This window comes from Acomys russatus, chromosome 5, assembly GCF_903995435.1.
Source record: "Acomys russatus chromosome 5, mAcoRus1.1, whole genome shotgun sequence".
NCBI classification, from domain to species: domain Eukaryota; kingdom Metazoa; phylum Chordata; class Mammalia; order Rodentia; family Muridae; genus Acomys; species Acomys russatus.
In genome coordinates, this window is record NC_067141.1 from 78,871,021 (window position 1) to 78,888,607 (window position 17,587).

The 17,587-nt window shown below is 41.4% G+C and overlaps 1 protein-coding gene across 1 annotated transcript; it reads right to left on the reverse strand.

The window, feature by feature from the left end:
* Positions 1 to 3,533: 3,533 nt before the first annotated feature.
* Positions 3,534 to 4,380, reverse strand: LOC127189918 (high mobility group nucleosome-binding domain-containing protein 5-like). Its single transcript, XM_051146977.1, is given in 2 exon segments — positions 3,534 to 3,898; positions 3,901 to 4,380. Coding segments are annotated over 2 exon segments (759 nt in total). The 5' UTR covers positions 4,295 to 4,380.
* Positions 4,381 to 17,587: the final 13,207 nt, after the last annotated feature.

Here is a 17,587-nt window from a genome sequence, read left to right on the forward strand (position 1 = left end):
TTTTTTGAGTTTTGGGTTTTTGTCCTTTAAAAACACTTCCTAAATTGTAAAAGAAAACTTGATGCCCCTGGATCAATGAGGGGGTACCAGCTCCTCAAAAGACAATGACAAGATCATCTGTGCCAGGGTTCAACATCAGTCTGGGCAGCCCTGGCAACAGAGTGGGACCCAGGCACATGTCACAAAAAACAATAACTTTATTTTCATTTTCATTTCTTAATTTTTAGTGAAATGTGACATTTTTTCTGTTTTTAAAAAATAATCAGCACTTTGAGAATGTCGTGCAATGCATTTTGATCCCATTCACCTTTTCCTCCAACTCCTCCCGGATCTGCCCGCTTTCTCATTTAAAGCACTGTCGTCTCTATTGTAAATTTTTCTTTGTGTGTGTCTGCAGTGATTAATCTATTAAACTTTTAATGTTTTTATATCTATTTAAATGAATGTTGTGTGATTACCATATAGTTGTAATACACAACATTATAGATCATATTACTGTATTTATCCCAAATATATTCCCCCAGATGTTGCTTCATTTCTTTCAGAAAATCCTGCCCTGGCTGTGGTGGTTTGAGTGAAACATTGCCTGAACAGGCGCAATAGGTTTCCAGCTGGTGGCACTTTCAGAGAAGGTCATGGCACTTTAATGGAGGCATTTGATGGAGGAAGTGCATCACGGAAGGTGGACTTTCAGGGTTCACAGCCTTGCCCCATTTCCACTTTGCTCTCTCCTTCCTGTGTGTGGTTGAGATGTATTCTCTCGGCTTCTGTCCCAACCATCTGCTACCATGCTTCCCCCATCATCATGGACTTTCCCACTGGAACCAGAAGCCAAAATAAACTCTTTCCTCTGGATTTTTGGCCAAGCAGTTTTTATCACAGAAATAGGAAGGCAGCTAGTGCATGGCATACAATGCACTGTACTCATTCCAGGCCCACAATCAAGATACATTTGACCTACAGGATCAACACAATCAAACTGATAAAACAATTCACCTCCCCCAAAGTATTTCTCCGAGTTGTTCACTTCTCATCCTCAAGGGGCCCAAGGATTCATGGCTGTCTAGGGTACTGCTTTGGAGAGTTCATTTTAGCAGACTCACAGAGTTCAGTACTTGGCTTTATTGTTTTTATTGTAAGATGCTGCCATCTTTATCAGGTCGGTTCTTACAAAGCATTTACACAACTACGGTTATTGACTGTTGACATTCCCTCATAGGAGAGGGCAGGGCAGTCACTGGACCCTCACCTGCAGTTCCAGCCACTCTTCCACCTCATCATCTTAGGGAGGAAAAAGGGCATACGTGCTGGAGGAGAGTCGGGAAGGGGGGTTCCACCTATGCAGCTATAAGGAAGCCATCATCCATGCTGGGAATAAACTTTCCAGCGTGTGTCCTTTAGGGGCACCCATACCCAGCCACGCTTGGTAAGTAATCCCAATACACTCATTTGTTCCCCAGGATGAACTCAGTGGAATCGTTTTGGTTGGGACCTTAAGAGGAAGGAGTTAGACATTGTCTCCATCTCCCCCAGGGAAGAAATTTTAGTGACACTCTTCATTCCCTCAGCTGTGTCTGTGGTTCACTCCCTTTGTAGTAAATACTTCATGGCGTAGAGGTGCCACAATTATGTTGATGGAGGTTTGAGTTGTTTCTAAGTCTTTACTTTTTATAAATACATATGTTCAGAATAAGCCACGTACACCTTTCATTTTCCTTATGTACCTAGTGGTGAAATGGCTAAATCATATAGTAAGTAGATACATGACAGTTCCAAGAACTGGTGGACTTCAAAGTCTTTCTACTGTTTTGTATTCACAGCAGCTCCTCCACTTCCACACCAACGCTTGGTAGAGTCAGCCTTTTAATGTAGTCACTCTCAAAGGTGTATACTAGTGTCTCATGCCCAAGTTAATGTGCACTTCCCTGCTGGCTGATGATGTCAGCCTCTTATTGTATGCCTATTTACCGATGTACTTTTCAACATTTCATCTTTTTTCCAACATCTTTTCTAACCCTTTGCTTATTTTTTGTTTTCTTAGGATAGATATTTGAAAATTCCTCATGTATGTTACCCATAGCACTTGACCAGATATGGAATATGAAATTACTCTTTGTTCAGGCTGTGGAAGTCTGTTCACTTTTGGAGGAGTGTCTTGAATGGCAGGAGCTTTAAATGCTGATAATATGGGGTATATCTCCTGGCTCCTTTATGGACTATGGGTTCGAACCATATTTAAGTACTGTTTGCCTAACCCAAAGTTACAAAGTTTTTTTCTTATATATTTTTTTTATTCTCAAAGATCTGTTGTTTGTGACAAGGAGACACTGTGTAGGCTTCCCAAAGCCCAAGGTCCTGCCACAGCATCCCAAGTGCTGGAATTCCAGGTGTGTACCACGATACCAGGGTTCTCAAAGACTTACAGCTTTAGATTTTATTTATGCATGCCTGAAAATTAGTATCCAAATTGTTGTGTAAAGAGAAGTTTTCTGTATGTCATTGAGCTGCTGATCAGTTGTCTGCCTATGCATGGACTCCATGCTGTTCCACTGACTACTTTGTCTAGCAGTGGGAGCTATTTAATACAGAAATTCATAGCAGGCCAGAGTGCTGGGAATAAGGGAGAGTGAGTACTCAGTCCGACATAGGATGTCTATAACAATCCCCAAACCAAGGCAGGGAAGGGACAGCCAGAATGTAAGAGCCAGAGGATACAGAGGGATGCTGTGAAGAGCCGTCTTCAGAGTGTGGCATGGGGGTTCCACTCATAAATCCATGGCAGCTGTGGCTACCTGAGCAGGACTTCACAAGCTTCCACATGACTGAGGAGGCTTACAAGGCCCCACCCCTGCTGAATTTTTTTTTTTCATCTTTGTGGAACTGTTTTATTATGATAAATCCACCAGAACTTTGTGCATACACATATAATCAAAACTGCCCTCCTGAAATAAACATTCAAATTTTGAAAAATGAAACTAAAGTTTTATATTTTTTTCCAAGCTACTAATACAGTTATATTTGGTAATGGCAATTCCAACTCTTAACATTACCTGAAAATAGTTGACCTTCTTTATAAAAGCAACCTAGGGAACTACAGCAAAGTTGTACCAAACTGTTTCTTTTGGAATTCTCCTACTTTGCAAAATTATCACATATAAGAATAAAATTGAAACTCAAAGATTTAATACATAACTTACACATGGTGAAATTCACAAAGTTGCAAGTATACATTTTATATTTTGCACTACTATAATCACAAAATGTATAAAGGTGTCATGTTGGGTATTTTGCAACTAATAACTTGTATGATGTTCCAAGATTGAATGATGCTAAAGAAAAGCACTGTTTATAAAATATCTGATAAAAATATTTATCTCTATTAACATTACAACAGGAAGGTACACGTTACCAAATTATGATCTTACATAGGGCAGTTTTAGACAATATTCAGAGACTCCTCTTTCTCTCCATCTAGTTTGAAATCTTCGTTTCCAGCTTCATTTCCAGCCTCCTCCTTGTTTGCATCATTTCCTTCACCAGCAACCTCTTTTTTTTTCTTCCTCCTCTTTTCCATCTTCCTCACGCTGACCTTCCTTTCCATCTTCCTTATTTTCTTCTTCTTTGCATTTTCCATCTTCCTCTTCTTTTTCCTCTTCCTGTTCTTTTCCTTCCTCCTCAGCTTTAATATTCTCATCTTTCTCCTCTTCCTTCTTCTCATCTCCTTCTTCTTTGTCATCTTCTTCTTTTTCATTGTCTCCTTTCTTTTCATCATCTATGTCTTCCTTTCCATCTTCGCTTTCTGCTGCACTTGTTTTCTCTTCTAGGATGTCTTCCTTTTTTCCACATTCCACCTCCTCACTTTCATCTTTGCCCTCTTTTCCATCTTCATCTTTCTCTATTTTTGAATGCTTTCTTCTAACTCATCATCTTTTCCTTCTGCTGCCACTGCTTCTTTCTTGTCTCCTCCATCTTCTTCTGTATCTTCATTCATCTCTTCTTTTACTTCTTCAGCTTCCATTTTAGGAATAGGTGCCTCAATAATTTTGGCTTCTCCATTTTCAGCATTTTCCATGTTGCATTCTTCTTTAACATTGTCTGGCTTGGTTTCGGGAATCATTACGGCACCTGCATCTTTGTTTTCCTCCACCACAACAGTTGTGGTCTTCATTTTCCTTGAAGTCGATGCTCTTTTAGGTTTCAACTCTGGTGTAAAGGGCACAGGCATAGCAGACAGTCGGGCTGATCTTCTCTTTGGCTCCTGACTCACATCACCTGTAGCCTTTCTTTTGGGCATTGTTACAGCTCTCCGCAGGAGATCCTTAGGCAGGAGGGGAAAAAAGCCGAGAGCAGTCTCCGCCTGACCGCTCGGCGAGCGACTGAGTTTTCCCTGCTGAATTTATAATTAGTATTTGCATTGAATGTACAGACCAACCAACAAAACAAGTAATATATAATTAGTTATTGACAACTGATTGACTAATGAACAAAATGTCTGTCTACTTAAGCTTGCTTAAATACTTGTAAGCAATATTTTTGTAGTTTTCAGTGTCTTCCTATGCATATGTAGTCAAGGTTCTCTCCCAGGATAAATTTTCAGTAATATCTATCTCTAAGTAGTTCATGCTATATACTGCTATTATATACATTTTGATAGTTCCCACCCTGCCTGCTTAATGGCTACTCTGTGTGTATATTGATTTTCACCTACTGAGCTTGTAATCTGAAAACTTACTAGGTTCAGTTTGTTGGTACTAGTAGCATTTTGGTAGATTTCTCCAGATTCTCCCTGCATGACTTTTATTTAGACTGACAGCTGTTAGAATTCCTGGTAGAAGCTGAATAGGAGTGAGGAGTAGATGTTCTGTCTTCAAAAGCTCTCAGCATTTGCCCAGTGTTTTTATTAACTTCTGGAAACTCCTGTGTTTCTAGATTCCTGAGAGTTTTCAGTAGGAGTGTGTGGGCACAGGGTTGTCACATGGTTTTCCTTCCTAGGCCTTGATCATTCTGTAGGTTTTCTTGACCACAGAGTGGTCATCTCTGCCAAGCCCCAGGATGAAGGGTGTTTGTCACTCTACTGTTAGATCTGTTACATAGAATGGTCTGGACTGTGTTTGCTCATGAAGCATCTGGTTCCGTTGGCTGGAACTTGGTTTAAAACATGCAATTCTCGGTTCACAAGGCATTGTTCTACAGTTCTCCTTTCTTTGATATCTTTACTCTGCTTTGTCTCTTAAAGTGACACAAGAGGAGCAGTCCTTCATTTTTAATTTTAGAGGAAGTTCTGTGTGGAATGGTCTTTTCTTCTTAGTATATAACTCACCAATAAAGCCATTTAGACTTAAGAGTTTTCTCTAGAATGAGATTTTTTAACTGAAAATCACATTTCTTTCCTAGGTGTGGCATCACATACCTGCAATTCTAGGTCTGGGGATGGTGTGGCAGGATAGTGAGTTTCAGTCCATCCTAGACTTCATGACAAACTCGTGCTTCCTGTCTGCGGCGCCGCTATATGAACATGGTGTATGGCCAGCCTAGGGCTGAGTCCCTGAAGACACCTAACCCTAACCCTGAGTCCCTGAAGACACCTAACCCTAACCTCGAGTCCCTGAAGACACCTAACCCTAACCCTGAGTCTCTGAAGACACCTAACCCTAACCTCGAGTCCCTGAAGACACCTAACCCTAACCCTGAGTCCCTGAAGACACCTAACCCTAACCTCGAGTCCCTGAAGACACCTAACCCTAACCCTGAGTCCCTGAAGACACCTAACCCTAACCTCGAGTCCCTGAAGACACCTAACCCTAACCTCGAGTCCCTGAAGACACCTAACCCTAACCTCGAGTCCTCACTCTCCCGAGATCTCAGTTCTGTCCTGACAGTCTACAGCCTAGTAGATGATATCCACATCCCCCCTCCACCAGGACAGAGGCGATGCTGTCCTTTCAGCTGGGGCTACTGTGAGACTCATCTTACTCTTCACCAGTTCCAGGGGCTGCTCTCTCCTGCCCACTACTGTAGCTTCTTTATACTGACAAGCCCACAGAGAGCGTTTAAATATGTGTTGTGTGAGTGAATGAAGCTGTGAGTGTAGTTTGCTCACAGAGGATGAAATGAGGTCTTCTGGTTGACCAGTCACTCAGATGTTCTCAAATTTTTTATATTCTTTAGCAATGTGAAGTAAGAAAATCTTGTGACTCCCAGATCATAGAAAAGAGGGCAGTTTACCCACAGAGAGAAATTCCTTGAGTCTAACACCTCTATGGAAAAAGAGTATTTCTCTAGAAGAAGAGACACAGCATCTACATGAGTCAAACTTAGGTAGAAAGTTTGGAAATCAACAATTGCACTCCTTTTGTTGACAGACCTAGATGGAACAAGGACAAGACCTACTTAAGTCACTTGACAGTTTGGTGGTAAATCCTCACTCTCTAGGCTGTGCCCTCATCCTTCAACCAGTTGGAAGTGTACCCTGGGAAAACTAGCAAGTTTCCATTCGTGAGAGCCTTTCCGACAAACTCATGCAACAGGGACTCAGAAACATTCCACGTATGTTAAACACTACTAGTGATGGCCGTGATCAAGTCTCTACATACAGCTATGGGCAGGTACAAAGCAAACTACTTTTAAAATATCAGTAACACACACTACACATGTATATACATTACATACATATAGACAGATTATAGAGAGATACATTATATATATGTATATATACAAATATATGTATAGGTATGTGTGTATGTGTGTGTGTGTGTGTGTGTGTGTGTGTGTGTGTGTGTGTGTGTGTGTATTAGCCAGAACCTGGAAACACCCCAAATGCCCCTCAGTTGATGAATGGATAAAGAAACTGTGGTACATTTACACTATGGAATACTACTCAGCTATAAAAACAAGGAAATCCTGAAATTTGTGGACAAATGGATGGAATTAGAAATAATCATACTGAGTGAGTTAACCCAGAAGCAGAAAGACTCACATGGTTGTTACATTAAAAATGGTTTCATTTTATTAAAGACATAAGATGAAGCATTGTCAGTTTTAATTTGTTTAGGCATACACATAATAGCTTTCTACAGGAATTCTTATGCAAAGGGAAGATTGTATCTTAGATTGGCTATTTTTAACACACAAGGTTAGAAATAAAAAACCTACATAGAAAATGTTTCTGAATTGATTTTAAAAGGCTAAATAATGACAAGAGGTCTGAAGAGTACTTTTAAAGAGTTGGCACTATGTGCTGGGCAGAAACTAACTAAAACAAATCTACCCGTAAAATAAACAACTACTCAAAATCTCTTAACATACATATACCCCAAGCACTTGCCACTATGGAGGTACTAGGCAACTTCTCTCCTTGTCCTCCTCCACACTCCTTTTTCTTCCACCAACTTCACACCTTTCTCTCCTCCCTCCCCGGAAGTCCCGCCTTCCACTTCCTGTCCTTCTGCCCGGCTGATTGGCTAAACAGCGCTTTACTGACAGTTGCTACATCCACTCAGCATTCCTCCACACATAGTATATACTCACTTATAATTGGGCACTAGCCCAAAAAGCATGCCCCATGAAAGTCTTCACTTACCAGGAGATTGGGATAGATGTGGGGACATCCTACCGGGACTCTAGGTAAGAAAAAAATATAGGAGAATGGGGAAATAGAAGGATACAGAGAGTAGGTCCTAGAAACCTACAAGAAGAACATCATGACGGGTGGATCAGGGCCCGGGGGGTCTGCTCAAACTATGGCACTAACCAAGGACAATAAAAGTAGTAAACATCGAACCCCTACTCTGATCTACCCAATGGACAGGACATTCTCCACAGGTATGTGGAGAGTGGAGACTGACTCTGACATGAACTCTGGTGCCCCATATTTGACCACTTCCCCTTGGTGGGGAGGCCTGGTGGCACTCAAAGAAAGAATAAACAGGCTTCCAAGATGAGACTTGATAGCCTATGACCACATAATGGGGGAGGAGGCCCCCCTCGGTCACAGACCTAGGGGAGGGGAACAGGGTGAAAGCAGAAGGGAGGAAGGAACAGGAGGATACAAGTGATGGAATAACAATTGAGATGTAATCTGAATAAATTAATTAAAAAAAAAGAACTGTCATACTCAAAAAAAAAAAAAAACACCACTGTAGGCTCAATTTTCTTAACAAATATATTTTATTACAAACTAATTAACCAAGAGTACCTCACTTATAACCCGACTAACCTAAACAATAGGAAAAGGAGATTAAAGAACACAATAATGAAACCGTAAGGACATCAGTTCCAAGGAACGATTCTCCTGGCATAATCAGCAGGATTTCTTCTGCTGGAACCTGGAGTAACCAGAACCCGGAACCTCAGCAGGAGCCCGGCCCTGAAGCCTTCCCTCAAGCGGTTCTCTCTAGGAGTGTCTCAACGTGGAGCGATGAACAGCCAGAACTATCCCAAGTCTCCAAAGGCCCCAACTCTTGTTTTTGGCTCACATTTATACCTCCTCTCAGCATTTGTTCAAGGATGTTTTTCAGCTGCTTAATAACCAATCTCCCCCACATGGTGGTTCAACTTCTAAGGGGATAAACATCACCTGCTCTCTCACAAGTCTTTTTCTCATTCCCCCACTTATGATCTAAACAAAAAGCATGTTTATCTCTCCTTCAAAACATAGTGTGTCGCATGGCTTCTGTGACTCTGAAATTTGATTCTCTGGATTAATTTCAACTGAGTATCCAAATTGTCAGCAACATGTGGAAAAAAAAAAAAAAAAAAAAACAACAAGTTATCCCAGTATGGTGCCCCACCAACACAGCTTCCAGTGTTGAACTCACTCATCCTGGGGTGGTTTCCGCTAGCCATAATGTTGTTATTGTTGTTTCTTAATAAAATCCTGAGCAACTGTTCTATGTTAGATGTAGAGTGCTTGGCACAGTGACTACGTGAGAAGTCATCCTCCTGATTCTTCTGTGACTTCACTTGTCTGGCTCTCCCTGCTCCTCCAGTTAGTTAGTTATCTGTGTGTTATCCAGAATGCTAGTCCACCGAAGACTACCACAAAAAAGGAAAGATAAACTAATGTCCGCAAAAAGGAAGACAAACTAACGTCTTCCCCTTGCTGCTACTCTCTGAGCACAATTAGATCTTCCTTATTGGGGAAGGGTCAAGTGGTGCAGACTGCATGCTGACCTTAAAGTATTTGGTCATCTCTCTCAGCAGATATGTACGTATCCACTTTCTTACCAGTAAGGCTGTGCTTCTGAAGATGACACGTGGCCAGGAGCTGACGTTAGTCAAGGCTTCCAGGCTCCAAGTCTTCCCAGGTAAATCTTAAGTTGGTTAAACCTCCCTCAAGGTGGCTCTGCCCATTGTATTAACGTATGAAACAGAGGGTTTTGTTTTGACAGCATGTTCAGATTGCCCAGTGAAAGGCAGAGGGAAGGGAGGCAAACCGAGCCTTCTTCCCGGCCTGCGATAGCGTCAACCTGCAGAATTGGTGAGATGACAGATGCTGGAGACAGATGCCCACATATCCAGCCGAGAGTCAGGCTTAATGAACTAACACAGGAAGAGCAATTAGAGAATTCATTAATTATACTCAGGGTTCACTTCCATTGTTAACTCTAATCCTTTATTTGGCTAATGACTTCAGCTTTTCTTATAATTTGTGCCTATCAGTGAACGATAACATCTCCAAATTTCCATAACTGTATAAAATTCACACTATATGTGCAACTCTTTCTGGTTCTAAAAAGGAATGTAAGGGTGCCTGAGATACTTCAAAGAACAAAAATTGTGCAGCGGGGACTAAGAATATAACATGAAAGAAGGAATGAGAAGGATGTTAAATTGCAAACTACAAAATCTCACAAACTCACTTCAGAATATTTATTTCATAAGCAGCTCAACCAAGATCTTCACTTACTAAAACTTTACAGGTATTTGTTAGACTTACAGGTAACATTTGTCATATCATCCACTCACAATCGATAGTTTGCCATTTGTCTTTGTTTTCTTGCATAATAAAATATTATATACTGCCCTACATTTCTTAATAGTTTAGTACAGACACCAAGACAGATACTGCTCCAGTGAGGGAATCACAAAGGAAAGAATGCATTTGGCTTTTTCTACCTTTTGAGTCAGCTTCTGAGAGAAGGATGATGAGTTTCTGTTCCATTGACCTTTAAGGTGGTCAGCACCAATGTCTGCCCCACGTGCGCGCTCGCCTCCCCTCACTCTCAGGCAAGCCACACTCTGACACCAGAGCCTCCGAGTTGCTCGGCACGGAAACTGTTTCAAGATGTCTGGAGAAACAGCCACCTGCACACATTCCCTTGAAGGCCTGAGCTCTCACACCGCCCAGGTCTTCCCGGGGAAAGTTCAAAAGGTGTTTGTCTGAATCATTCATGCTTTTGTTATCCCTGACCTCTGGCAATCTGGTGGACTTCAGGGGGAGAGAAAGTCAGGCTTCAAAAATATATAGTGTTTGAGCTGTTTTATTTTACAAATGATATTCCATGTTCTTTATGTTACATATAGGCTAAATTCTAACAAATATAACATATGAAAAACATTGTTCATAGGGATTGCAAAGGGGCCTATATATGGTTTCACATAAGACATAGTTTTTACCCCATTAGATGTATTTCCTTTTGTTTACAGAAGCTAAAGTCACAAACAACACTGCTGAATTCACTTCTAACATGCTTAAATTGTCTATTTTAGAAAGCAATAATGGTAGTGGAACTCTATTTTTACTTATTAGCAAGGAAACTTTGCTAATAAATTTCAGGACCAGAAAATACATGACATATGAGATGAAATAACCTACAACTGTACGGAAAGAAATAAGCAAAAGAACATCAAATCTGGACTGTAAGGAATTTGCATGCACGTGTGCATGAGTGTGTGTGCATGTAAGAGAGAAAGAAAGAGACTGAGAGACAGATATATAGGGGGGGGCATAGTGTGGGGTCATTTCACCTTTGCGAGCTGGGAACGATTAAGTAATGGCTCCTTCCACTCCCCCAACTGCTGTTCATCAGACACATCCTGAACACTAGGCCTATATTTCCAAGAACAATGTGCTCTACTGCCCCTGGGAAACCCCGTTTCAATCCGTTGGTTTGGCTAGTTAATGATGGTGCATTTTCACTCCAACATCCCATTCCCTCTCATCAATCATGTCTTTCTAGACTGTCAGTTTTTGGAACTGTGATCACAAAGCTCCCTCACATGAGGAGCCTTAGAGAAAGGCCACACCGAACACAGATCTACTTCTCAGCATTCTTAGGAACTCCGTCTTCAATACTCTCAAATGAACGGAGGAGTTCCGTGAAAGGAGAAATCCTTCAGAAAATGGATGCTGGTGACTGAAGTGTTAATGTGGAAAGTCTTGTTACTCGGTGCAGGAACGGGAAACAGTGGTTCCTTATATAAAGGACGGAATGGGCCAGGATGGTTCTTTATATAAAGTAAACCTGAGGAATACAAAGCACTGTCAACCATGAAAATAAGATTTAATTTAGAGTCACAGCACACAGTAGTTTTTTTCCCCACTTTAAATTCTCCTTATTCAATCATATTTGTTATAAATATTCAATAGAAGCGCACTTTTCCAGGACTGAAATGGTCTTTAATAAAGCAAGCCATGTGTGGCTTTGCAGTCTAGCATTTTCATGCTTGCTTAGCTGTCAGATTGTTCGTGTTTCTTTCCCCAAAATTATTATTTGTGATTCTGCTTAGGTCCCTGAAAAGCATCTTATTCTCTGGAGATTCCAGGGACCAGCTACACATCCTAGTCCCAGCCACATCAAATGCATGAAGCATTTCGGATGTGCTTTACAAGGAAGGCAGAGCCAACCATCCACACATCGTTATAATTAATTCACCCCAGGATAAATGTTTGCCTGGATGTTGGAAGGGCCAGATTCAACTGCAGCTCAGCTGCTTACATTTGAACTTGATGTCTATCTAACCTTGGGCAAGTGTGTGGTCTTCCTAAAAGAGGCCTAACGTGGCTGATCCTTAATGTGTGAAATGTGGATTTCACCAAGGATCATTAGGGCACTGTTAGTGCGACAAACCCACTACCTTGTGAACATAAAGATTTATCAGAGCACAGGCATATCCACTATGGCTACAGGTCATAAATTCAGTAGTTGTGACAGAGATCATTAGTACGCATCGTCTAAGGCGCGTACGATGTGCCCATGGACGGAATAAGAACAGGAAGGTGGTATTTCTTGACAATTCTTGGGTTCCTTTGGTTATAAAATCCTTTGCTGTGTAAGTTAATCCATCCTTCTGTCTTTACCATGCTCCTTCTCCAAGGCAAACTTCAGGAGATAGCAGAGGATACGTTGACAAAACTTCATGATTGTTTCTTTTCCTTTCTTGATAGGATTTAAATGATATTAACAGCTCTTGGAGATAACAAAGGTAAAAACGTGGGGGCAAAAGTCTTATGATTTGATTATCATTGATAAATAGAGACAATCTTTTTTTTCCCACTAAGAATGTTTAAGGAGTTTAAAAGCAGCATGAGAGACTTATTGCATTAAGATGTCATTTTAACAGATTGTTTAGTTTTTGGTAATATAATTTGACATCTAGACATAAGCTGAGAAGGATCTCCCTCAAAACCTTTGATAATCTAGCTCATTGTCAAATGTTTGTTTTGCCTATCTGGCACTCATTAATTAATTCTTTTTAATATAGCTTGGATTTACTGATTTGGAAAAAGAGAATTATTCTTATTGATGTTGCTAAAATATCCAGGTGGCTTGAATTTCACCAACTAGATAGTTTAATCTAGCACATTTGTGTAGCCCTAATCAAATCTTTGCTAACAGATGTGAGAAGCCCTGCACTGAAGCTAATGTTTGTGTCTCAATGATAATTAAATTAACTCAATAAGAAAAATAAATGAACAAATAATGACCAAAAGTTCCCCCTAAACTTTTTCCCTTATGGAATCTTTGGGTAATTAATAAGTTTTTACTTAATGTTATATTTATTTTTCCCAAGAATGGGTCATGTATAGAACTGCTTAGAATCTTAAACCATCAGAACTTCATTTACCAACAGGGCAAAATGTGTAAGTAAGCCAAAATTCAAATTTGATCCATTTCTCTCAACCTAGGCATAATAAAGCTTGGTTTTCATTTCTTTTCACTAATAGTACAGGAAGCTTTTAAAAATATGTCATCTCTGCAAAATCTTTTAATTTGCAGAAACTATTTTTTTTTCTTTTTGCATTGGATAAATATGTCCACACTTCTGCTTAGAATGGTGCTGGAGTGATGCCCTGGCTCCACACACTGACTTTACTGGACTGTCATTAATCATGACTCTCATTGAGCCTTTGGTTACAGGCAACATTCTCACCACAGGCCAAGTAACTTCTCACTTAAAGGCAATTTGTACAAACAAGAAATTTAGCACTCCCATACTCTCAGGATTTTCACAAAGCCCAAATAAGACACTGAATAAAAGTCAGGTTCATGGGAGAAAGACTGCTAATGGGTGAGGGCAGATGGCTGCCTGAGGAGGCCTGAGGAGGCCCTGTGCTACCACCATGGGAGGCCGAGTCACAGCTGCAGATCAGAGTCTGCTGGCTAGTGCCTCCGTGAGAACGTGGAGACAATGTCCCTCTGTTCCCGTTCCTGGTACTCTGACCTTGCTTGAGGCAAAATGGTGTCAGCTACACTTGAAGGATGGTCAGTGTTGGGGGACAGGGCCAGCCAGCATGCATGGAGTCCCTCTCACCCAAGCATGTGCTTGCAGGCGTGGCCACCTGTATTTGTATTCTGCTGTATTTATTTATTTGCCGGGCTAATCAACTCAGGGTGGAATTCCCAAGCTAGCAATGTCATCTTGTAAAAGAGAGACAGGAAGAACGAAGGGGGGAGGGGGGAAGGGAGGGAGTATTGAGAGGGGGATCTGAGAGAGAACAAAAGAAGAGGAAGAAGACTTCTTAGTTGTTTAATTTTGCCAACACACTTTCATATCATAAGAGCTGGTAGAAAAGGGTTCGATGTAGTTCTATCGCACTATAAAAAATGTCTACTGCTGTATGCAAACAGGATATACCTTCCTCCCCATTCTATCTTCTTATTTAGTATATACCCTAATTTTAAACAATCAAAGATAATGTTGTGACTATTTTTTCATTCCTAGAGGACACATAATATTTAGCTTGATTAGAAAAGCAGCAGGGAGCCAGGCACAGTGGCGCATGCCTGTAATCCTGGTACTTGGGGAGGCAGAGGCAAGGAGATATCTGTGAGTTTGAGGCCAGCCTGGTCTACAAAGTGAGCCCAGGACAGCCAAGGCTACCCAGAGAAACCCTGTCTCAAAAAAATAAAATTTAAAAAATAAAAGAAAGGAAGGAAGGAAGGAAGAAAAGCATTAGGAAAAGAGGAAAGTTGGTCTGAAGCCAGATCTAACCCTTATACTTCCCCAGCAGTTGACTCCAAATGCATGATGTCTGGAGGAGATTTCCCCCTCCCCGAAATGTTGTACTGCCTTCCGGAATTCACATAATGAGGACATGGAAGTTCTTGCTCCTGTGACCAGAAGAAGAAACCAAGGCTGCCATTAAATGTGTGTTGCAGGAAGGATCTCTCCTGGGCATTTGGAGTTTAGGTATGGCGGCTAATTCTTCAATCTTAGAGAACAAAAAGTCAGGCAAGTTCCAAGTTGAGGGCAGACACAGGAAATGGGCCTCTCAGGGAAGACGCTCTGACAGGTGTGATTCAAAGACGAGCCCTTAGTCACTCTGTGTACCTCACTGTGGCTTTTTTTTTTTTTTTTTTTTTGAGACAGGGTTTCTCTGTGTGGCTCTGGCTGTCCTGGAACACACTCTGTAGACCAGGCTGGCGTCGAACTCATAGAGATGTGCCCTCCTTAAAGGTGTGCACCACCACATCCCGGCTCGATGCAGCTAGTTTATTTAAAACACCTAAACTAACTTTGTATAGCGGTTGTTCTCACCCTGTGGGTCACAACCCCTTCGGGGGCGTAATGCACTTTTCGCAGGGGTCACCTTAGACCATCAGAAAACACGGATACTTACCTTACAGTTCACGACAGTAGCAAAATTAGAGTCATGAAGTGGCAATGAAATAATTTCATGGTTGGGGGCCACCACAACGTAAGGAGCTGTATTAAAGCGTTGCAGAGTTAGGTGAGACAGACACACTGCTATGGGAAGAGGAGACTCTGCTCCACAGAAGAGCTGACACACCCGCAGGGTAAGGCATCAAAAAGCTAACAGGAGGTTTCAAAGATAACTGCAAAGTAAATTCGTGGGGCAACTGGGGGAAGGTGTGGACTGTCTGTAGACTAGAAGATCACACAAACAGATGCTCAATCCCCGATTGTGAGGACTGTGCTATGGGAGTGGGAGAAATCAACACTAAAGTTTCCATAGGGTAAGGGGATAATCTATTATGCCCTCAATGTATTCTCAAATGGCTCAAGAAAAATCTGTCTGTCTGTCTTTGTTTATATCTATCATCTATCTGTCTTTCTGTCTATGTATCTACAATCTATCTATATTCTATCTATATTCTATATTCTATCTACCATCTACCTATTTATCTATCAATCAATCATCTATCTATCGTCTATCTATGATCTATCTATCTATGAGAGAGACTGAAAAGTAACTGTGGTAAATGTACACATTCTGACAATCTAGGTGGGATCTAGATGAACTTTTTTGCATTTATGTACCTTTTCCAAATGCCTGAAGTTATTGTAAGATTGAAAATTCATCCAGGCGCGGTGGTTCATGTCTGGGTCTCGCGGTGGTTCACGTCTGGGTCTCGCGGTGGTTCACGTCTGGGTCTCGCGGTGGTTCACGTCTGGGTCTCGCGGTGGTTCACGTCTGGGTCTCAGCACTCAGGGAGACTTGGGCAAGAGTATCATAATTTGGAAGACAGCCTGAGATACAGTGAAAATCTATCTGAAAAAACAAAATCAAGACTTGTGTTTTGTAGGGCTGTGGTTCAGATGGTACAGTGCTTGCCTGAAAGCCTGGGTTCTGTGCCTATGTAACTCAAACTCAAGTGTGGTGTGCAATGCAAGCATCTTGGAGGTGGAGGCAGGAGGATCAAAATTTCAAGATCAACTTCAGCTGTATAGAGAGTTCAAGAACAGCTGGGGTTTCACAAGAGCCTGTCTCAAAAATAAAAATGAGAATTCAACGAAAAGAACTTTAATGTTCTAGGATGGACTTTAGATCCTGTGAGGTGTTCTGAGGGTGGTCGTGGCTAGGATGATTCTCTCTACATTTCTGCAGCCCGGTTTCTAAAGTAATCTCAGATTCCTGTGGTTTAAAATACAGTTCCTTCCTCAGGAATATAATTGACTGCCAACTGGAAATAAATGCCGTCTGAAACAATGGTGACCGATATTTTAAAAAGAAGCCTGCCTTCAGGTTAACTACTCTAAGGTAGTGTGTGTCAACATGGATGTTATTGTTTTCCTGACAAACACATGTATTTGTGGGCTGGGCTTACAGTTATCAATGCACAGTATTAAACTATTCTGACAAATATAGACTTTATCCCCCTGAGGAAGGCTAAGCAGCACTCATAAGTAAATATTATATCCAAGGAAAGTGCATGAGCACACAAGGTCATCTCAGAATTCAGCTCTGTGGAGAATCACAGAACTTAATTAAGTGAGAACAGGAGGCTGAAAGCAGAGAACACTCAGCCTGTATCTTATTCTTGTCCTGAAAACTCTATGCTTTCCGTGGTTACCAGCTATGTTTTATTCAAGATCCCCACTAGCACCAGTACATTTTAAAACCTGAATAAAGGGGGTTAACTATAAGCAATGCCACATGACTCAGAGTGGACATGAACACTTTTGTTAGGGACCAGGAAATGTCTTGAACTTAGGCACTGGAGTAAAAGTGTCCTGAATCTGTGGTTTCCAGGCACCAATTGCTAACCTTCTCTGCTCCTGTTTCGCATGTGAGATGAGGAACATCATAACATCTGTGGGGCAATCTGAGCCTCTAAAGCACTACCCAGGCACCACCTTGGTGGATTACCCTTCACCTACAGAGCACATAGGTCCAGAGGGAACATTCTGGAAAGGATTGAGCTGCATTTTTTGTTGTTTTTGTTTCAACACACCAAGTCCTTCCTGCTAGAACTCGGAGATCTGGATTGGGAGATTGTGTTGCTCCAGTGAAAATCTTCTTTATCATGGAATGCAAGCAAGTCTTCTATGTACCTTCATTTTAGGTTCAATGTTGGAATTAATGAAATAAAAACAATTCATTTACCTACAATTTACTATGCCAGACACCGATTTATAGAATATCTGTTTTAAGGCTCAGGGGCGTGACTCAGTTGGTGGAGTGTCTAGCATGCACAAAGTCCTCGGTTTGACCCTCATCACCTCATCACATAGACAGTAGCGGGTGGCGCACACCTGTAGTCTCGGCAGTTAGGAAGTGGAGGCAGGAGGACCAGAATTTCAAGGTATTCCTCAACAACATATCAAGTTCTATCCTAGCTTGGATATGCAAAGACCTGTCTCAAAATGCATACCTACAGATAGATTGATGATAAATAGG